At 55.3% G+C, this 22930-nt stretch overlaps 1 protein-coding gene across 2 annotated transcripts in view; it reads right to left on the reverse strand.

Annotated features, from left to right (window-relative positions):
- Positions 1-504: 504 nt before the first annotated feature.
- CUX1 (cut like homeobox 1) overlaps positions 505-22930 on the reverse strand; it is a 349252-nt gene continuing 326826 nt past the window's right edge. For both annotated transcript variants that reach the window (XM_081054322.1, XM_081054323.1), the window contains exons 15-23: positions 9635-9762; positions 8920-8986; positions 8060-8172; positions 4772-4888; positions 3692-3775; positions 3014-3070; positions 2512-2592; positions 1660-1724; positions 505-1391 (exon numbers count right to left, since the gene is read on the reverse strand). In XM_081054322.1, the coding sequence (XP_080910448.1) occupies positions 1322-1391; positions 1660-1724; positions 2512-2592; positions 3014-3070; positions 3692-3775; positions 4772-4888; positions 8060-8172; positions 8920-8986; positions 9635-9762 (782 nt within the window). In that variant the 3' untranslated portion in view covers positions 505-1321. The remainder of the gene's footprint in view (positions 1392-1659; positions 1725-2511; positions 2593-3013; positions 3071-3691; positions 3776-4771; positions 4889-8059; positions 8173-8919; positions 8987-9634; positions 9763-22930) is intronic.

The following is a 22930-nucleotide window of genomic DNA, read 5'->3' on the forward strand; positions in this document are numbered from 1 at the left end:
TGGGGACCCACATGAGTGGGGCTGGGCTGGAGATCAGGCAGCCCGGAATTGGGGTGTCCCCATGTAAGGCTGGCACTCAGGGGGTTTGGTCGGCATGGGCTCCACAGTGCCTGGCAAGCAGGGGTGCAAGAGAAAGGGACATGGAGAGCATGGCTCCAGGGCACACAGAAGGAAGTAGGGGTTCCCCAGGAGCTGATGTCACAGCCAACACACGTCACACATTCAACCAGTCTGATGAGTAGTTTTTTAGGAAAAGGAATGGATTTCTCTTTTTGATTGGGTTGTTTGCTCAAGAATGCAGACAATGTGGATTTAGGTTTCAGAAAGCTCTGGACCCACTCTGAAATTCTTGGGGATGGAAAAAGGGGGTGAGACTGCCTATTTGCTGGGGTCCATGTCCCACACGAGCAGAGCAGCTGAAAGAGCCAGCCCCAGCTCCCAGGGTGTTGCTGCAGGTACCCACCAGCCTCCTGAACCCTCAGGGTCACAGAGCGTGAGCACCAGTGTGGCTGCAACTGTTTGTTTATTCAAAATGTGCAAAGCTGAACATGCAAGTGCAAGTCTAACTTAGGAAGATCTGCCAGCGGCCCCAAGGTGGCCATGCCTGGATGTTCTGCATGGCCGAGAAGCATCTGGCCTCAGACCAGTCGTAGGGTCTGAAGAGCCGAGGGCATGGAGGGGCTACTGGAGACTCCTCACCTAGAAGCCAAAATATCTTGCTAAAGAAGAAAGCAAAAATCATGGTGGGTCTTAGAGCAGGGAGGGGGTGACAGAAACTATCCTGCCCTCTGGGGCTCCTTGGGGTGGGGTGGGGTGTGACAAAGGCAGGCTGGGGGGCTGGACTCAAAGCCTGTTGGCCTGCAAGGAAGGGCCCTTTACCTCTTGGGGGAGCGTGTGGATCCTAGGGGAACCCTAAGGGATATCAGAGCCTGGAATAGAGAGGCCCAGAGGATCCCAACTGGATTGACCATGGCCAGAATCAGTGGGAACTCAGTGTCACAGCATCTCTGCCACTAGGGCTAGTGGTCAGGCTGTGGGCAGGGCCCAGGCTGAGTCAACAGCCTGAGATGGAGTTAAAGGGCCCTTCTGGCTCCCCTGGCTGGGCCTTGGGGACTTTTTGGACCTCGGATGCCGGATGTCTTGGCTGAGACATTCTTTTAAGGGGGCTCAAGGGGAGCTGGGATCTTGGGCACTATTGGGTTCCGGGCAAGGGCAGTTTCTATGGGGCATTCTCCAGGTACGCCTAAGTCATTAGAAGCCAGTAAATAAGCAGGGGTGGGTACTGCAGCCATCACTGTTGTGCGGGAGAGGACCTGGAACGTCACTGCCACAAGTCACCGGCCGCTGCCCCGTTGTCATTCTCATGGAACTTGTGCAGGTGATCGGCAAACCTGTGGGGCACAGAAACCTTTGCTGTGGCCGAGTGTAAAAAGGAGAGAAGTGCGTGTGCGTGTGCGTGCGTATGCGTGTGCGTGTGTGTAGAGGCATGAAGACTCTGGGAGGCATGCATCATGTGACAGTGGGGGCTCGTGGGGGCTGTGGGATGGACCAGAGTGGGGGGCAATGGTGGAGGGCTGGGGGGGCAGGGAACAGAGGCGGAGCTCAGTGGTGCTGGGGGCTCAGCGTAGGGCCGTGGTAGGGCTCAGTGGGCATCCTCACTTCTTGGCGCAGAAGGTGGCACAGTCCCTCTCCACGCTCTCGCTCCACGCCAGCTTGTAGAGCACCTGATCAGGGAGAGACACCATGAGCTGCCTGCCCTGCCTCATGGCCACTCCTGCAGCCCACCTGCAGCCCTGGGGCCTGGCCTCCGTGCACTACAAGGCTCTCGTGGCCCGGCCCCCAGGGCAGGCGGGCCTTACAAATACTCCGTGCCTGCCTGTTTCACACATGGTCAGACAGGCCTGGACATAGAGGTGCCATCCTGACATTTCTGGGCATACCACTGCCCGGTCCAGGACCCGCTGGGCCCTGGGGTCAGAGTGGGAGCCCAGGCTAGCCATGCAGGGCCTGTGGAGTGTGGCCTCCGTGGGGCAGGGTTCCTGAGGCTGGAGCCCTGCGTAGGTGTGCCCTAGACTCTCTCCCCTGACAGGCATCACGAGGTCTCTGCATGTGCTGTGCCCAATAACTGGAATGTCTATCTGCACCTGAGAAGATTCAGTTCAAGATGTCCCTTCTTTGTGCAGCCCACCTGGCTGTCCCTTAGTAAAGTTAGTTAGACTCTTTCCCACCTGCCTCAGACTCCCACAGCACCCTTCCCTGCACCACGCCCCTCTAGGACAGGGCCCTGGATGGAGTCAGCCAGGCCTCTTCCACGGAGTGGCAGGACTGCTGCCCCTTGGCTGTCATCTCCAGGGTGGGCTGAGGCCCTTGAAGGGGAGCAAAGTGGCCAGGAGCAGACAGGAGGGCTTGGGGATGGCCTGGGTGCCTAGCCACAGTTCCAGGGTCCCTTCCGCCCCTGGAGGTCAGGGGAGCTTGTTGAATGCATCCCTGGCTGCCCACGTGGGCACTCACCAGGAAGACCAAGCAATGCAGGAACAGTGTGTAGAAGAAGCCAATGGTGCGTGCCATCTTGTTGGAGAGAACCAGGCGTCCCTGGTGAGCAAGCAGAGTGTAGAGTGGGAATGCGGCAGGCCTTGCTTCACTCACTTCTGCAAGGCTGCTGCGGCTCCTGCAGAGAGGGCCCCAGGGCAGCAAGGGGAGGGAAGGGCACGCAGCTGGCTCCCATTCCACTATATAGGCCAGGAACTTGGGCTACAGGAATTCTAAAGAATGGCACCCCTGCAGCACGATTCCAGAGCCTACCACAAATGGAGCTACAAGAGGAGCTGTCCCCGAGGGGAGGGACCCTGTTCTGGGTCCCACACTCACTCTTGGTAGGGCCTGTGTGGAGTCCCTGGGGTCCCTGGGGCTTCTCCAGACTAGGCTGGATGGCAGGTGATGAGGTGGCCTGTCAGGGATGGTGTCTCTGACAGAGCTCAGGCCTGTCTCAGGTGGGCACCGAGGCGGGACTCACCATGCTGAGTGTAGCCTTGTCCCAGGGGCTCAGGCTCAGGTACTTCCGCTGCCGCTCCTGAGGTGGGAGGGACAATGAGAAGAGGATCCCAAGGGTCCCAACAGACCCGACTCACTGCAGGGAGGAACTCTGACCCACTGTTCCTACAGAACCCCAGGGGGCTGCTGGGGTCCTCCCTGGTGCCCAGTCCTACTCAGTGTGACCTCCCAGGCTCCTCCCCTGGAAAGCTGCCTCCTGCCCTCTGGGGTAGCCCATTCAGCTTATGGGGACGTCTTTAAGGGCAGGGCTTCGCAGCCTGAGAGGTGGGGGAGGGGAGTTTCCAGGAGGTGGGGCTACTGCAGGTCACCTGACACAGGGAGCTCTTTGCCTGTCTGCGGGTCCTCCCCGGAGCGTGCACCTGGTTTTCTCCCATTCGCTGTCACCCACCCTCATACAGCCATCAGGCAGGTGTTCCTGGCATTCCAGATCTGCCTGGGGTGGACCCTGGGACTTCATGGCACCAAAGTGGGTGCGCAGGCTGCCCTGGTGTCTGGTGCATGAGGGTGCAGTGTGAAGCTGGGCCTGGGTGAACAGGCCAGGGCTGGCGGAGTGGGGAGTGAGCGAAGTCCGAGGCCAGCGGAGTGGGTAGGTTCTCCGGGCTTCCCTGCCCGGCCTTGCCTGGCGGCCGGGCTCACTCACCCGCTTGCTGAAGGAGGAGAAGGGGTCCAGGCGCTCCTCATACTGGGATGAGTACCGCAGCTCTGTGTCATCGCTGCTACTGCCCTGTGTGCGGAGCGTGGGGAGACCAGTCATGGGGGCCCAGCACGAAGGCTTGGGCTGAGGGATAGCAGGCTGGCAGGATCTCAAGGGAGCCTCAGTTTCCTCATCAGCACAGCGGAGGTGGGGAACAGGGTCCCAGTGACACCGTGAAGATGGCTGGTGCCTCGTGTCCATGGGCATTGTCCAGGGTCAGAGGTCTCCCACGGGCTCAGAGCCACAGTGCCTCAGGGCAGGTAGGAGGAACTAAGGCCCAGACAGGGGCTAGAATGTATGAGACAGACATGGCTGGGCCCCCTGCAAGGAGGTCGGCGTGGAGGGCGCTCGCTGGGAGTGTGTAGGGTGGCCGTGGGGCGCAGGCAGACATCCGAAAGAAGAGAGAACCGCCCCTAGCCAGCCACCTAGTATTACTGGTTTGCGGCGTCTGGGCGCCCTCTGGTGGCTGGAGAATGGTCCAACGGGTGGAATGTAGGGCTAGTGGGGGGGGGGCCCGCGCCAGGGAGGCCCCCACCGGAAGCGTCACTGATTCCCACCCTTGTACCACACGGAAGGCTTTTCTTGCACAAGGTGGTCCCCTGTGAGGCCTGGGGGCTAAGAGAAGCCGGGGGGGGGGGGGGGCAGCCCTTGGGGCCCAGAAGGAAGTGAGTAGGTTTCTGGTATGGTTTTTTAAAAAAATGTAAGTTTAAAACATACAGATTCCCCAGGGCCTGTCCTGAATTCCTAAATGCTCAATACTCCTGGCGTGAAATTCCCACATTCTGGGGTCAGCTAGTGGATCACTCCATTTCACAGGGGTGTCACCTGGTCTCATGGGCCTCGGTCTGTGACACTCACCACCACCTGGCTGGTTCTGATGAATGAACCTGTACCAGGGCCCCAGTGTGGGGGCCTCTTAGGGAGGAGAGCTGGCAGGCAGAGGGCACTGGATGGCTTCTGGAGGGGGATGGCCCAGCGCTGCCCAATAGGTCACTGGCCCTGCATGAAACTGGGGAGGGCACTCACCCGGCCAGGGTAGCTCTGCAGAAATTTGATCTTCTCGAAGAGCTTGATGTTGTCTGCGCGCAGACTATCCAGCTCACTCTGCAGGGCTTGGATGGTGTGCTGGGCCATGCGGTTCTCCTGTAGGCAGGCAGGTGAGCGGGTGGGCAGGCAGGCAGGGCCAGCCATGGAGGGGATGGGGGATACGCCTCCCTGCTGGCACAGGTACTGCTCTGTCTACGTGGAGACCCTTCTTTGCCTATGGCCATCTCCTTGACCTTCTAGGTTCTGCTCACAGCTGCCAGCTCTGGGAAGTCCCCCTGTTCCTGCTGTGACCCCCACGCAGGGCTGTCGCCATTTTTAATAGATGACTCTGATCCCTTAGGACATATATTTAATAAGACCATGAGTGGAGGCCAGACTTTTGCATTAACTTCAGTAATACAAGCTTCTTTAAAACAAAAACAAAAAAAAAAAAAAAAAAAAAAAAAGTCACAGGCACAGTCACAGTTCTTGGGTCAGGTTTCTTCATGTATTATTTATGGTATTATCAGCCTTTAAGAAGTTATTATCAAGATATAATTCATATAACGTAAATATCACCAGTTTTAAGTGTACAATTCAGTTTTTTTTTTAGTTTCTTCACAATGTTACACAACTATCCCCACCATCTAATTCCAGAACATCTCATCACCCCACGAAGAAACCCCAAACCCGTCAGCAGTCACTCCCCATTCCCTCTTCCCCTATCCCCTGGCAACCACCAATCTACTTTCTGTTTCTATGGATTTGCTTATTCTGGACACTTCATGTAAATGGAATCATACACTATGTGATTTTAATGTTTGCCCATCTAGGGGCAAGTTGAAATGGGATCTTATTTTTTAATTTATTCAAATGCTTAAATAGGTGTTTTCTTCACACTGTTAAAAATTCAAACAGGACTAAAAAGACATGATAATATCATGATTCATCCAAAAATTAAACACAGAATTACCAAATGATCCAGTAATCCCACTTCTGGGGATATACCCCACAGAACTAAAAACAAGTTCTTGAAGAAATGTTTGTACACCGGTGTTCATCGCAGTATTATTTACAGTAGTCAAAAAGGTGGGAACAACCCAAGTGTCCGTTGACAAATGGATGGATAAACAAAATGTGGGCCATACATACAATAGAATATGACTCAGCCATAAAAGAAGGAAATCCGGACACACGCCACAACATGGATGAACCTTGAAGACATTAAGCTAAGTGAAAACCAATCACAAAGACAAATACTGATTCCACTATATGAGGTATCTAGAGCAGTCAAATTCATAGAGAAAGAAAGTAAAATGGTGGTCGCCAGGGCTTGCGGGGAGTGGGGAATGGGGAGTAAGTGTTTAATGGGAATAGAGTTTTAGGATGTTGAAAAGAGTTCTGGAGATGGATGGTGGTGATAAGCATACAACAAGGTGAATGTACTTAATGCCATTGAGCTGTACACTTAAAAATGGTTAAGACGGTACATTTTATGTGTTTTTCACCACCAATTTGTAAAAGCACACGATAAAAAAATCTACATTTTTAAAGCAAAAGGTAGAATCCTTCCTGTGGGGATAGAGCCAGGAGTGCAGTTTCCAGGCTTTCACCCTCATGTGGAAAGGTGCTGGCTCAGGTAGTAAATGGCCATCAGCTGTGGCTATTGGCCGTCAGCTGTAACCAGTGAGCCATTGGCCACCAATATAACTGCTGTGGCTACGCTAGCAGAGAATGGGGGCTAGCAAGAAGCTGGTGGCTGAGCTAGCAAGCGCGGATTGCAGTTAGCACGGTGGATTGCAGCTAGCAAGTGAAGTGGGTTGGCAGAGAGAAGTGGACGGCAGGTTGTGGATAGTGTGGCTCCTGCTTCCTGTGTCTCCAGCCCAGCCGCCAGCGAGACTATAGTGGTGTGACTCCCCTATCTATGGCTCCGTGGGTGTTCCTTTTTGGCCTCACCATGTCCTGCGTTCTTATGTGGGGAGCGGGAGCAGAGACCCCGCAGGCCGCCCTGCATGACATTTCCTTACTTTTCCTCTCCCACTAAATCTATTTTGACGCCTTCTTTTAAGCACCCCACAGTGTGGCTGCCCCCATCCCCGAGGGCATGTGTGTTCCCAGTCCTCTGCTGTGCAGGCAGCTGCGAGGGCACCATCCCTGACTGTCTCCCACTTTAAGTCCCTGGAGTCCACGTCACAGAGGGTCTCATTGGATCTGGCCCACTCTTGTCACTGAACCAGCACTGGGCCTGGCCCACTGTAGGTGCTCAGTGAATGTCTGCCTTCCCCAGTCTGAGCCTGGAAACCCCATAGAGGGAACTGTGAGTTTGGAGAGGAAGGATCTAGAAATTCTGTCATCAGCTCAAGCAGTGGCTCTTTGAGAAGGATGGAAACCTTCCTGGCTCCCGCTCCCCATGGGCGAGTGATCACGGGGTCCTGGGCTAGCGCTGTGGGGTGGGGGTCCCCAAGGCCAGGATGCTCCCAGTCTGTCACCAGGCCCTCTGCACTCTGCATCCAGTGTCCCCTCCCTCTGTGGGGACACCCTGCAGACTGTAAAAGAAACAGTGTCCTCCTGCTTCTTTTCCTCTGTCCCCGACTCTCTCTCATCTTTGTTCCCCACCCTTCTAGGACCACAGCCACCTGGCTGGTGCTGGAGTCACCATCGTGTGGCAACAACGCCTACATTGTCGCACCTCACATTAACGGCCAAGACACAACTGGACTGGTCACCTTCCCCCCGGCCCCCTCCAGGAAGGCCTCCAGACCCCACAGAGACCCTCAACCTCTCTAGACTGTTCATCTTTAGCTCAACGACTGCCTCTCTCCGACCTGCCCCTCTGGTTCTCCAAGTTTCCCCCGATTTATGTTTCTTCCTCGATCACGGTGGCCACTCCCCAGTCATCTTCCCAGAGCAGCCTTCCTGAAGTGACCTCCCGAGTGATCCTTCTTATCCTCCACCCCCTGCTTAAATCCTTTGTGGGTACCTCAGCCTGGCTGTAGGGCACTCACCTGGCAACTCTGTCTTCTTACTGCAGCCCTGGAATGACCTGCACTCCCTTCTGGCTAGTTGGCCCCCTTTCTCTATTCACCTAGTAGTCTCCTCTACCTTGGGCATCTGATTCTTCTTTCAAAGCCCAGTGTGACACAGCCTCCTCCAGGAAGCCCTCCTTGATGACAAATCTAATCCCACTGCGGTTGATGGTCTGTGACACATCTTTCTCCCCCAAGCCTGTGTGTCCCACACTGTGTCCTCAGATCCAAGAAGTGTAGGGGAGGTTAGCACATGACTCACAGCCTCTAGCTCCTGGTTCCGGGTCCGGAAGCGTTCCCTCTGGCTGGAGATGATGGAGAGCAGAGAGTCTACCTGGCCCTCGGGGAGGGTGCCACTGGCTGGTGCTGAGGGTCCTAGGAGGTAGGGGAGAGTGGCTAGCAGGATTCAGAGCCTAGCAGTGAGCCCTCCGGTTGGGTGGCCCCACCCTGAGGGAGCTCTGGCCAAGTGCCATGGGGTGGAAGGCACAGAGTGTCTGACTGAGCACAAAGTACTGAGAGGTCGGGGAATGGGAAGGGGGGCCCGGGGAACAGGGTGCGGGGTGTGGCATGAGAATAGGGGCCCTGGGAGGGAAGGCCCTGCCCAAACTGTCTCAGGGTCAGGCCCCAAAGCCCCCTCCCGTTACTCTGTATTTGGATCAAGGACCCGTGGATCTGTCCGACTAGGCCCCCAGCTCCAAGGGAAGAAAGAGTATATTGAGGGCACCAGGAAGCCATGAGTAACCCCCCTCCCCAGGTTCCAGCCTCAACACCCAAGGAGGCCGCCTCCCCTCCAGCGCTGGGAGCTCTTTGGCTGCATTTGCATGCCAAGGCCTCCCTGGGGAACTGACCACCAGCCACCAGCCCTCTACAGGCCACTGGCAGGACTGAGGGCATCAAGGCCCCAGGGTGTGGGGAGGTATCAGGCTAACGCCTAGCAGGACAAGGTGGGGGCTCACCCCTATTTAATGTTGTTGCTGCACAGCTAGGGGGCAGCGCCCTAACCTCCTCTGTGCGTGGGGGTGCTCGTTAGGGACGATGGCTCTGGTTGTGCTACCTCTTCTCCCTCCCCCGCCCCTGCTGGGCCCATCGCTGTCCCAGTGAGGCAGATCGGCTCCTCCTCACCATAGAATAGAGCAGTGGCCTCCTTGATGGGCTCCGGGATCTTCTCCAGGCCGTGTTCAGCTGCACCCTGCAGGTGAGAGGGAGGAGTAGGGGCCCACCTCCACACGTGCCATTGAACACACCCTTTCAAGGTGCCAAGCAAATGGAGGGCAAGGAGCAGTTGGGGTGGCCTGGCTGCAGGACAGGCACTGCGGTGGCCATAGGAGGGCCTGGAGAGGGTGTCTCGCATGGGCCACCAAAGAGAAGGCAGGGCCCTGAATTCAGCCGAGGCTAGAGCACAGTGGTGGGGCTCTCACCCGGTCACGCCATCCTCACGGCCAGCAGAGCTTGGGTGACCCTGGCCCTGCCAACCAGCCTGCTGCATGCCCTGGGCCAGCCCTGGTGCTCTCCCTAAGCCCCATTTCTTCATCTATAAAATGAGGGGGAGATGTGACAACCTTCAAGGGCTCTTTGGGCTCCAGCCTCCCATGATATTGGGGCCTTAGGTCCTCTTGCTGGGAGTTGGGTGGGTAATCCTTGCTTCTGCCCAGAGCTCCCAGGGCAGAGGTCCAAGCCAGTGCCTGGACACGATGGTTTATGCCAGCTCGAGGAAGCCTGCCTCTCTGGCTTGTGGCCTGGCATCCCGAATTGGGCCTTCAGGGTATAACTAGTGGCAAAACCCAGAGGAAGTCCTAAGTAGGGGAGGGGGCAGGGAGGGGGCAGAGGGTGGGCTCACCTCGGCGTCAGGCCGCTGGATGGACTGGATGGTGCTGAGGTCCTGCTCCAGGCGGGCGATCAGCTCCCTCTGCTCAGCCACTGTGGCCATGGCCTCGGTAACGTGGACGTGCAGCTCTGCGCAGCGCCCTGTAGCCAAAGGAAGACGTGGCCATCAGAGGGAGCCTGGTGGGACCGGTGGTGCCTTGTCCCCTCCTCTGCCTCTCCAACCACCAATTTAGTAAGCAGGAGCCCAGGGAGCCGTAGTAGCGTGCTGGCTACGCCCTCTCCACCTTCCATTGCCTAACGGACCATCACCGGAACCGCCAGCAGGGTCAGGGGCACTCCTGGCACTCCCAAGAGCTCTCTATGCTCCTGGTAGGGGCAGGAGCCCAGGTCAGGGATTTAGGAGAAATGGGTCTACCCTGGCTCTGCCATGACCAGCAGAGTGAGCCTGGCCAGCCCCCTTCCCTCTCCAGGTCCCACTTTGCGTCTGTCAAGCAGGACAAGGAGGTCGAATGCAATGAGCACCAGTTTTTTTCCAGGCCCTGGGTCAATGACCAGAGGGGGTTCGGGGGTAGCAGTAGTGGGGAAAAGTACAGGAGGTGCAGTGGGGTGGTGGTGGGGAGCAGGCTTCCTTCAGACCCAGCACGGGGTGAGGGAGTGAGGGGTACCCCCCCTGGAGCTGATACCGTAGCCCCCCCCCCCAACAGGCTCCAGTGTAGTGGTGGCGATGGGGTGGGGATGGGAATCCTGTGACCCAAAGCTCTGTCCCTCTCTCCCCCATCCAAGTGCCAGGTGTATTTACCACAAAGCAAATCCAAAATAATTCTGTGTGGAGACATTCCTGCCCCTTTGGAAGGTGGGAGATGTTAGGGAGTTTCCCAGTCCAGATTGAGAGCCTTCAGTAGCCGCTGGCAGGGAGGACGGTGGTGGCCTGGGAGCCAGGCACACTCACGTTTGAGGCCTGGCCGTACTTGTGGTTGGCTGTGTGACTCTGGGCAGATGAATTGCCTTGTCTGGGCCTCATTTGTAAAATGGTGACAACAGACCTTGCTCAGGGCAGCACAGAAGGAGGCCTAAGGCCTGAGGCACAGGGTGCTGTCCTTTGGGGAGGACCGAAGGCCACCAGGGGGCATTGTGGCCTCAGAAATGCCCGAAGGCCCCAGGCTGTGGCCGGTGCCAGAACAGCCCCTCAGCCTTCCTGGAGGATTCACCCACCCCTCACTGTGCACCCTGCTGACCAACCAGTTGGCTAACCCAGCCTTGCCTGGGCCCAGCCGCCAGGCCAGGGTGGCAACAGTGGCTTTACCCCCACCTGCTCCATCTCCTGGCTTCCTGCAGAACGCCAAGCCCTTTATATAACTCCCATTAGTCAGGTCAGAACAAACGATCCTGTTTACAGAGAGGCTTTATCCGTAAATCCCACAGTGTCCACCCCGGCTATGTCCAAGCCCTTCCTCACAGCAGGGGAAGGCCCCACCGGTTCAGGCTTTGAATGGATTTCTTCCTTCAGACATCACTGAGCCCCTCTTTGTACCCAGAAGGTAGGTGTTCCTGGCAGAAGTGAGGGGTCTGACATGGGGCTGGGCAAAGAGTCTGGACCTAAGAGAAGGACCAGATCATGGAGGGAGGCCTGTGGGTAGCAGGGTTGGGGTGTGCCCTTCAGCTGGGAGGCCCTGGGTGACCTACAAGAGCTTTAAGCCGACCCTGCGGGGAGAGGCCCAGGGAGACCCCAAATGCCATGACCTTCTGGCCTGGGGATGGAGTCCTTCGTCCTTGGCATGCGGGATGAGACTGAAGAGCAGGGTCACCTTGCTGCGTCACACATACTTCGGAGGGAAGATGGACACAAGTTGTGGTGAGATATGAGAGAGGGACCTTGGGAGGGGACAAGTTTAGTTCCGGGCACTGGGTGTCCACAGGGACAGCCACCAACAGGAACATGTCCAAAAACGGTGCTGGGACCGAGCCTGTGGGGGTGGGTAGACAGGCCCCCGGAGAATGGAGAGTGTGGGGCGCAGAGGAGGCTCAGGTGAGTACGCACCTCAGGGATGAGGCCCTGGGGAAGAAGGGACAGGGCAGAGGTGGGGACATCTACAGAAAGGTGGACGGCTGCCCAGCAGAGTAAGCCCCCATCCCTGGAAGTGTGCATGCAGCCTAATGTGGAGGGGACTCAAGCACGGCATGAGGGTTGGATAAAAGGCCAGCGAGGTGATTCCTTGGACTGCTTATTTTATGTCACCAGTCCATGGTCACCCAGAATGGTCTCCACCAGGTCCCTGGGGTAGAAGCGACTTGCAGTCCCCAGAGCCATCTGTGGGCATGGGGGAGATGGGGTAGGGTTGCCTGGGCTGGGTTTCCTGGGTATCTGTGTGTGCCCGCTACTAAGGGGTGGGCACACAGGTCCCGGCCCATGCACGCATATGACACTGAGAATGTGCGAGGGCCCTGACAGCAAACCCTCCACCATAGGCTGCCCCAGCCAGCTGGTGCCGGGCCGCTTTGTTAAGCTGGCCTGGAGAGCCTGCCACAGCTGCTGCTGCAAAGGCACCCAGACACTGGGTTAGTGGCCAACATGACCTCTGGGGGTGCAAGGCTGAGTGCTGGGGGTGGCCACTCCTGAAGAGGTGGCTCTGGGTGAAACTGAGGGCTGGCTGGCATGAACTCACAGCAGACATGGAGGACGGCTGTGTGTGAGGCACAGGGAGGAGGCTGGGCAGGCCGGGTAGTGGAGGTGAGGGGGTGAGACCGAAGGAAGGTCCAGGGCAGAGGCGGGAGACAGGCTGCAGCAGCCGGGCCTGGACGTGGTCTGGAGCCCAGCTGGAGCCCAGCGGTGGCCCGTCGCTCCGTGCTGTGGGTATGGGATGAGGCCGGGAAACTGATGGTGTGGGCAACCCTGAAGGAGGGATGGGCCTCCTCCATGCCTGGAATTGGCCCCCACACAGGGACGGGGTGAGCAGCAGCGGGGTTGGCTCTGGGGAGTATGAGCCAGTGGAACAGTAAGGGGATGTGTGTGCCTGGGGCTGGAGATACAGGCCGGGGGGGCTCAGGGCTGGCTGAGCCCCCAGCGGAACTTATGGGCAGAACCTTCGGGAATGGCAGCATTTTCAGGGGTGTCCGGGCAAAGACCCAGAGAAGAGGACAGGAAGCAGGATGGAAATCAAGAGGAAGTGTCTTAAGGCACCAACTTGAATAGGGACTGGCAATGAGTAAGGAGGGGTCTACCGGTGTCTCTAGAAAGGCTGAGTGAGGTGAGGGCTGGAGTGAGTCCTCTGGTGAAGAGTTTGGTTCAGGTAGTGGTGGAGCGGGGAGCAGCAGGGGTGTGAAAAGGGGACCGGGGACCACTCTGGACAGACGCCAGATGAGGGTGTACAATGGGGAGAGCCTGGTGTGAGGGGCCGTCCTCGAGAGAGAGGGTCTTCAGGACGGAGGAGCGTGAGGAATGGAGTCTGTGGAGAGGGAGGGGCAATGGCGTTGAGCGCAGGGGGTGGAGAGAGACCGGCCTGTCTCTGAAAGGTGGCAGAGGCCCCTGTGAGGTGGGCCCAAGATAGCCTCCTACTCTCATGAAACTGCATCGGACCTTGTCCTTCTGGGAGAATCTGGGAACGCTTCCTAGAGGGTGCCTTTCATAAAGAGGAGAAAGAAATCAAAGCAAGGTCAACACTTAAGGAGGCTGATTATGACTTAAGGTCAAGGCATGATTCCCGATGGCAGATTGATTAAATGCAGACACTTATCAGAACTGGAGTCGGATGGCAAGGCCTGCGGTGTTGTGTCTACCGCTTTCTGGAGGGTGGGGGACGCTGAGTTATTCAATCAGCCACCTGTAAGCCAGGCCGGCACTCTGGAGCTGCTCAACGTGTACACCGGCTCTGCTTGGAGGGCTCTGAGGGGAGCTGAGCAGCTTGCACATCCACCCCTCCCTGCCTTGGCACCTGGCTGTCCCCACGCGTGCCCAGAGATGAGTGCTGGGCACTCCGTGCCTGCAGGTGCCAGCCCCTCGCGCCTACCCAAGGGGTCCCCCAGCGAGGGTCCTCCCTCTCCTGCAACATCAGCCCTGCTTTGCCCTTCCACAAGCACACCAGCATGTTATTCCCAGCCCTCCCTCCCTCCTTACACTGCCCCCTCCAGCAAAATTCCATGAAGAAGTTGTCTCTTCTAAGTGTTCGCTTCCCTAAACCCTTGCCACCAGACGAATGCCCACTACATCACCTGTCCTTGCCGAAGCTGCCAATGACCTCGCACATCGCTATGTCCTCAGCCCTCATCTTACTGACCCATCAGCACCTGGTTTGTGGTCCCTGCACCCTCCGGGCCCTCCGGTCCCACTGGCTGCTCCTTCTCAGTTTCCTTTGCTGGTTCTCCTCGCTAAGCTGTGAACACGCTGCCCCCAGGGCGCCAACCCCCAAGTGCCTTTCTCTTCCCTCCCGGATCGGTCGATTGATTGATCGATCGATCGATTGCGCTGGCCCCTTTGAGTGCCATCGATAAGCTGATGACTCTCCAGTGGGGATGTCTCCGGCGTACCCTTTTGCCGGGGCTCATTCTCTACTTGGATGTATAACTGGCATCTCAAACTGAACGGGTCCAAATGGATGCCTGACGGCCCCCCCCAATCTGCTTCACCACAGCAGGACCCCGTGTTGCACAGCCCCAGGAAGTGGTGTCCCCAGGGTGGTGGGGAGCAGAGGCAAGGCCATCCTTCAGTGGCTCAGACCAACTCCCGGGGAAGGGGCGGGGGGGTGGCCATCTATGCTCATCCGTGCTCATCTCTCTCCTTACAGCTAATCTATAGCCACGTCCTATTTTTGGCTCTACTTTCAAAATATATCCAGAACCCAATCACTTTGCACCATTGCCACCACCTGGTCCGAGTCACGACTCCTCATTTTGATTATGGCAACAGTCTCCTTGCTGGTTTTCTTTCCCACCCTCACTCCTACAATCGAGTCACAAAGCAGCAGCCAGAGAACCTTTAAAACAGTAAGATCAGACCACCCTCTGTTCAAACCCTGCAACGGCCCCCACATCCCTCAGAGTAACAGCCAAAGCCTGCAATGGCCCACAAGGCCCCGCCAGCTCTGCCTCCCCCTTGTCTGTCTGACCTGGTTGTCTCCCACTCTGCCCTGTGGTTACTTTGCTCTCGCGACACTGGTTCTCAGCACATACACACCACAGGACCTTTGCACTTGCTGTTCCTTGTCTGGAAGGTTCTTCCCTTGGGCACCTGCATGCCAAGACTTTACTCACATGTTGCCTTCTTAAGAGGCCTACTCTGACCACCTGATTTAACACTTTAACCCTCCACTTGCTCCTCCAGTCCCCTTGACCTTATTTTTCTTCCATAAAATTGACCACCGTCTGTGCTACTACGTAATTCAGTCATTTATTATGTCTACCATCTGTCTCCCCCACTAGGAGGTAAGCTCCATGTTTGTCCCCTGTGATGGCCCCAGTGTCCAGAGCAGCGGCACATGGTCAGCCCTCAATGCCCATTAGCCGATGGGCTGAGTGGATTCCACCCAGCAGAGAAGCACAACTGGCTGGGGGCAGCCAGCCGGCCTCTGCTGGTCCCCACCGCCTGACAACTGCGAGGCGTCATCTGGAGCCCTCCAGGCTGGGTCTGGCATGGGGACTGCACATCTGCCAGCGTGAAGCCCCAGGGCGGCCATGCACCTCGCCAATGAGTGCACACTTGGTGGACGGGTTGGGGGCACTTGCTCCCCAGTTGGGACCCCTGGACCCCAAGCATGGCCGCAGAGGCTCTCGGCTACACCTGAGTCCTTCTAGACGTTAGAAGGGAAGAACAAGTCTCACCTAGGGCTGCCACCCTCCAGACCGGCTTTGTTCTTGTCAAGTGTGGTTGTCCTTCCACCGGGTACGCCCTTCCCCTGCACAGCGGCTTGCTGTTCCTTTGACGCTGTCGCCTCCGTGCTTGTGCCAGCCCTCCGTTTGGTGTGTCCTCTCTGCCTGCCTGCCGCAAATACCTCTTCCCATTTCTAGGCTGCTCCCTGTGAAGTCCTGCCCTTTCCCAAGTCACTGCTCAGATGCCCCCTCAGTACCAATTACAGGGCTGGCCTCGGCCGTGGCTCTGTACCTGGTCTGTCTCCCCTCTGAGCTGCGGGTGACTCGAGGCCGCCAGACACCCAGCCTGGGGCTCGTCCCTGGCACAGAGCAGTTCTCAGTGGCAATCTGCTGAGCAAATCTGAAGGGGCTCCAAGAGGGAGGTGGCCTTAGCTGGGCCACATGGCATCACCAAGCCTGTGCCCTGCATTTGGGGCTAGGTCATTCTTTGTTGGGGGTGCGGGGCTGTCCTATGCATTGTAGGACATTATGCCTCTCTGGCCCGTCCCCTCTAGGTGTCAGGAGCACCTTCGCACCCATTGTGACAGCCCAAAATGTCTCCAAATACTGCCAAATGTCCTGGGGACAAAGTCACCCCCAGTTGAAAACCATGGCCCTAGAGACTCTCCTCAGCCATGGGAGGCTTCTGGGTTTGGCTGTAAGACGACGGGAATCAGCCTTGACAGAAGCTTCCATCAGATGGCTCTTTCAGAGGAAACCGCCCCTGTGGCAGGTGCAGCCCCCCCCATAGAAGAGTGAGGAGCAAGGAGGGCCCTTCCTTCTCGTCTGTGGCGGAGCCCAGGGGTGGCAGCCTCAGCCACCCGAGGAACCGAGACCTGAATTTTCAACAGGGGGCTGAAGAGAGCCCCTGAGGCGGAGGTCGCTGCTGCCTGACCTTTGTGCCAGTCAGCACGTCAGGCGTGTGACGTTCGGCTGGCAGCTGCTGGTGACCTGGCTAAGCCGGAGCAGCGCCTGGGCCCGTGCAGCGGCCCTTCCTGCGTCAGCACAAGGTGAAGACAACTTTGACTGGAAGTTGCTGCTCTAGCAAACAGATCTGATGGAATATCGCCGTCATCGACAGCCCCATGAGCATGTCCTGTGCCCGCCGTGGGCTCAGACGCCGCGCTGAGAAGTTCACAGATATTATCCCAGCGGCCTTGTGAGTCTGGCATGATCGTATCCCCTTTCCAGAGACGGAACAGAAGCTCAAAGAAGTTAAACTCATTCATTCTTTCAGAAAGGATTTCCTGAGCATCAACTAAGACTTGTCCAAGGTCACCGGCTGGTAAGAGAAGATAATAGGATCCAACGCAGTGCCCCTGGGTCTCAAGGAAGGGCCCTGATGTCCCCAGGAAAGTGAGTGGGGTCCTCAGACCTCACTGCCCAGAGCCCTCCCCGCTCCCTTCCCTGAACAGAGTAGCTCTGTTTTCACCTGTCTACAAACCATTTGGCTCCAAAAAAAAGGCCCTTCCTACTGACATTCTGAGAGGTCAGGCTTCTTGGAAGAGGCAGGAACTTCTGAATGCCCGCCCAACGCTGGGCAGGGGCTGCGTCGCCCACCTCCCACCCCCATTAACACAGCCAGCTCACCAGCCCACGTGGGGTGGGCCAGACTCGGATCAAGAGCCCAACAACCAGGGACCCCCCACCAACATCACAGTCCAGGCTCTCAGTTCAGCCCCTACACCCCTCCCACCCTACAGGAAGCAATGCCATGCTGACGCAGAGACCAGCCAGCTGCGCGTGCCCCAGAGCCAGCGTGCTAGGGCCGTGAAGGAGCAACAGGCCCCAAGGCAGCCACTCAGAGGCCCTTTTGAGCACAGCAGACAGGACCACGGCAGACGACTCGCGCACTCTATTGGATCATCTCGCCGCCACCTTACACTGCACATCTGCAAGAGTTTCCTCAAGGCATCAATGAGGTGCACCATTTCGTTCAGACCCTCGGAACTCTCGGGCAAGGAGAAAGGCCAGACACTGCACACTCTGCCTGGGGGGAGGGCATCGCCCAGTTGCAGTCACAACATGAAATCTTGCTCCCTTTTCTGCCTCTGGAACTGGCAGTTTACAAAACCAGGCCTGCAAAACCATGAGCAACTGCTGTTTAATTAAATCTCACTTTTAAAGTACTTTGGGGAGACTTTCTGGATAAAAGGACTTGGTGCTAAGTGGGTTTTTTTATGTTTTAAAATTTAGTTAGATCTTTAAAAAGTGGGGGTATACCTAAACTAGAAAGGAGAAAAAGTGGCATCTTAGCTGAGTGAGACTTTAGTTTATCCGACTGGTAGAGCACTAGTGGTTTTATGCTAACTTCTCCCATCTGGGGAGGGGCAGACGTTTGGGGGCAGCGTTAGACACACCATGTCCTCCAGTGACCAGGTGAGACTCCAGGCTGCTGGGAGCACCTGGCACCGGTGGGAGACTGTCCCGTGTTCTGGGGTCTTCCACTGGAGAGAGGACTGAGTCTACCTTAACTCTCTGAGTCGAACCTAATGCTCTTAATGCAAACTTCAGAGCTTCACATTCTGAAAAGCACAAATGAACGCACAATGAACTATTCCCTAACCAGTCACACATCAGTGAGGGTGGCGATACTTTTCCAGCCCCGTAGATCTCAAGATGAGAAACATCCTGTCACAAGCATGTGGACCACCTAGCAGCCAACTCTCAGAGCTTTCCCACCTCCAGCCCCGAGCGCTGGCTGGACAGACCACTTCTCAGGAGCGCAATCATTCCAAAAACCCACAAGACACCATTCCGTCCTTCCTCCGTGGGAACTCACTTGCCTGAGTTAACAGGTGCCCTTGGCTGGTCCTTCTTTACACGAGCCAGGGACAAAGAGAGAGACCCCCGCAGAGCAGGCTGAGGCCAGGCACCCAAGCCCCAATCACTGTGCTGTACCCAGCACCGTCGGCCCCCACTCCTGGTCCTCACAAGCCCATGAGATAGGCGATGCCCCCATTTCACAGATAAGAAAGCAGATGCCAGGAGGGTCAGTGCTGCAAGGGTACAGTAAGGGAGACAACAGCAAGTAGGGACGCGGGGCCTACGGAGCACGTGCTGTGTGGCTCGGACAGAAAACTGGTGCCCATATCGCCACGTGGCCCAACCCTGGCTCAGGTTTCTGCTGACATCTGCCCGGGGCCATGTGCCGCCGGAAGCACTCTCAGGAAGGTGGCGGGACGGCTACCTCTGAGTGGCAACTGTGGAGGTGCCTTTGGACCCAGAATGAAAGTGTTTGCTGCTTCTCAGGCCAGAGCACTTTAAATAAAAACGACCCACACGTTCTTATGTTTGTATAAAAGATATTTACTTCAATTATCACACCTAGGGTGCTAGTGAATAATAATAATACATGGTGTGAGTTTCATACAGTGATATTGCTTCTCCATATCATATAGGGACCGTTGTACAGTGCTGAGAACAAACATCGTATGGCTAACCAAAGACAGAAGGGACAACGCCGGGGGCCGACGGGTGCCTCCCCCACCCCCACGCCAGCCGGATCAACTTTTGACTCTTAATGTCGAAAACAAATAGCAAGAAATAAAATGTTACCAGAGATGGGTCACAGCAACACAGCAGAGGCTTCTCAAAGCTATTTGTACAAAAAGATGACGCTTTTTTTTTTTTTTTTTTTGGTCAATTGGGTCTCTGTGAGGATTAAAAAAAATGTCTGTGATTGTTGAGTATTAACAAACGAGCTCTAAAAACATCTAAGACTTAGTGTGTTACAGAAAATATAAAATACTGCTAAAATGTAAGACACCACGATACACTGGGGGGAGCTGAGCTTATTAAGAATTCTCCGGAAGAAGTCCGCCACTCCGAGAGCGCGCTTGGCTTGTGCTGTTAGTAGTCTGGACAGGAGCGTGGTTGCCCGCTCGCAGGCAAGTAGTTATTGCACAATCGCAAAGAGCTAGGTCTTCCTCAGTGGAAAGGGGCGTGGGAAAAACCACCTTTTCTTGTTTTCCCACCGGCATTTTATAACAAGCTATTCTCAAATGCTTTAAGAATTTTGAATGAATCCTCACGTCTCCAAAATGCACAGCATTTTCTGAGGGGTCTCAGATGGTGGGACATGAGAGGCCAGTTTTCTCAAGGAAAGAGGCAGAAAACGGCTCAAGAGAGAAATGCATAGACTAATTAGAGAGAAATGAAAACTCTTTGGGGGAGACGGGGGCAGTTCTTTTATTGGAGGGCTCGCTTTCAAAGAGATGAGAACAAAATCAGGACCCCCACTAATTTCAGAGAAGGGGAAAAGTCATGGCACGGAAAGTGGGCCCTTTGGGGAGCCGAGGCAGCTGTCTGGCTCTGCCTGGGGTGGGCAGAGCCCCTGCCTCGGCCTGGGGGGAGCTTCCTTCTCCTGTCCCATGAGGGTGAGCCCACAGGCCTGAGGCCAGCCCCACCTCACTCTCACACTCGATTGCAAACAACTGGGTGTCGTGTTGGCTGTGCTTCTAGCCGCAGAAAGCTCTGCCCACATCTAACCTCCTTCCACACTTAACCACATTAAGGGGGAAAGGGGCTCCCCCATGACCTCCCTGGTGTAGGTCCTCAAGCCACAGCAGTACTAAGAAACACTGTTGCTTTGCAAGATGGTTTTGACCAAATTTGTATGCAAGAAAAACAACAACAACAACAAAAAGCCAACCAAAACATGTCAACCCATGTGAGCCTTGCAAAAAACCACTCTCACTCAGAAGTCACAGCCCTGGCCAGGCCGTTACACCCTCTGACCAGGACTCGCTGAAACTTCATGAACCCAGAAGTCTTACCAGAGGCTCTAGGAGGCTTTGGGGAACTGAACTTTGCTTTTCTAAGTCTTCTCTGCAGCTCCTCACACGAGTGTTCAACTCAGCACTTCCTCATACTGGTAGATTTTTGTTCATTAACTCTCTCACTTAAAAAGTTAGACATGTAGAGATCACCAGTTTTTGAGTGGCTACTCTGGAGACAAACATCTGATTCTGCTGGAGAAGGAAGGCCCCTCTGCCCCCAGCCAAATCCCCAGACCCTTCGGTTCTTTTTTGGGGGGTGGGTGGGTGGGGAGGGCAGGAGGCAGAAGACAGTAACCACTGGAGTGACAGCAAAAAGCATTTACAACAACAACAACAACAACAACAACAACACAAAACAACAATACACTCCTGATTAGTACTTAAATGATTAACGTAATAATAAATAGAAGAGGATAGAAATAATTTTTTTTTCTCAAGGAAACATCCTTTTATAATTATCCTCACACACGCTGGCAGGTCAGTAGCAGTCAATCCATCTCAACAAGAAAAGGGTAAGTGCTGGAAGGGAGGCTGTGGTCTCACATTGGGAAGGTTCTCAGCTGCTGAGTCACAAACGCCCCCACCCGGCCACCTAGCTGGCGGTTACGGCCAGCACCGCCCAGCGACCTGCAGAGCTAGGCCTTGGTGGTCAGCAAGAAGCAGGTGGGGAACTGGGGGGCCGGGGAAGCTGGTATTCCCTTCAGTTCATGAACAAACGGAACTACAGTGAACATACTCACCCACAACCTGAACCGTCCTGGTCTAAAGCTTACTTTGAGTTCATTTGGTGTGCAATACATTATCTCTTAAAAATGAAGAAAAATGATCTCTATTGCACAGAGCTTTTACACATAGTCATCTATTTAAGTGCTTTCCGTTTAAAGCAAACTACCAAAAAAAAAAAAAAAAAAAAAAAGGAAAATGAAAAAGGAGAAAAAAGGAACTATAAAACAAAAGCAGCCCCGTGCCACTTCAATGAGTCTTGCTGACGGAGTCTGGTTTCACCAATGGAAGTCCCAACGCTTCCGTACATACTGTGCTTCTGATTATTTTCCATAGGGATGTGACATTGGGATATAAGGCACCTTTCCTTTCTGATCACAGAAAGCTTGATACATAGCGAACAGCGTATTTTGTGGTAGAAATTAAAGCCTAAACGCTACAAAAATTACAGTAACACAAGACTAAACTTAACAATATTGGATGAACTAAAATGACCCATGAAAAGCAACTCAAAGGTATTTTAAGTTTAATAACAGGGATGGGAAGTGCACATTTATGCATAGCCTAGTGTCTTTCTCTCACTAGCCTTTTAAGGATTCTTCGCCTACAATGCCCAACTTTTAAAGTTAGCATTTTGGAGGAGACTAGGCGCTTTGGAAATGTCTTGTTAAAGCTAAATGTCACTTCATCCAAAAATGAAAATGGAGACGATGCCACCGTCAGTGTGGACACAGTATCTTTGGAGAGAGGAGGTGATGGAAGAGCGGTAGCCAGGACTGGAAGGGGGTTAGTTTGTGCAAGTGAGACAGACACGGGGAACGGCATTTCCCTCTTCTTCCTCCATCAGGCGACCAGGCGTTAGGCTCACAGGCTGCTGGGGCAGAAGGCTCGGGGGAGTGGCTCATTTTCGCTCAGCTCTCTGCTCATCACGGCCCCTCCTCTACTCTGAGGGCCCTGGCCTCCACTTCCAGCACACCTCTAAGGGGCTAACAGGTCGGCTCTCTTTAGAACTGTATTTGAACTTGTTTCTCCTTCCTATCCTGGTATGTTTCAAAAGGCAGAAACTGATAGGGATGGAAATGATATTGTCAAATTGGACTGTTTTCTTAGCAAGTGTGCTGGCCAGCCCGCCATTACTGAAGGTGCTCCGGAAAATGGAATTTCGTAGCTTGGGAGTCCCAGGCCACCACCTTGCCACTCAGGGTAGCAGCTCTGCCTTGCAGGTCATGAAGTCTCCCCTAATGTCACCAAGGTCCTCTCAAAACTGCAAAAGCACTGGGGGGATTTCTAAACGTGAGCTTTTCCTGGTGAATGCCCGAGCACACGTTGACGGCACAAATCTTAGGCTCCACTTCCAAATTCTTTCCATCAGGAGAACACTTTGGCCAACAGGGAGGTTGGACCCACGTCCAACCAGCAGCTCTGGGAGCTGCTTTTCTGCAGCACTGGGTGGAAATTGGCATATTCTTTTGGGAAGAAAGGGTCATGTGTTTGAAAAATGGGTGAACGGGCTGAGAAGGCCATATCCTCTCCTGTCCTTGAGATGCTTCCAGAGTGTCACAGTGGAGCTGAAGTCATACCCTCCCAGTGCCAGAGACAACAAAGACAGTTCTGCAATGCCAGATAGGAACCCTGGGGGAGTGTCCTCAAGTGGATGTTTAGGGGCAGCTCAGGGCAAGGGAAGTGGCCGTGACAGATCTTAACAGCTGAGCAGGAACGGGCAGAAAGCAATGACAGGCCAAAGACGAGGCCCTCTGAGGCCGCAGACTGCCCTGCCTGTCAAGGAAACAGCTGCCAGAAGCTTCAGGAACAGGTGGAAGTCAAGAGAAGAATCCACAGATGTCTGTCCATGTTGTGCTCACGAGAGAAGACGCCTGCCTACCAGGCTAAGCTACACTCACGGATGCCACTCTTCTAGCTTTTTCTCTCCCTGGAGCCCACTTGTCGCACGGTTCTGAGGGGTGCGG

The sequence above is a fragment of the Rhinolophus hipposideros genome (assembly GCF_964194185.1).
Source record: "Rhinolophus hipposideros genome assembly, chromosome: 7".
Taxonomy (NCBI): Eukaryota; Metazoa; Chordata; class Mammalia; order Chiroptera; family Rhinolophidae; genus Rhinolophus; species Rhinolophus hipposideros.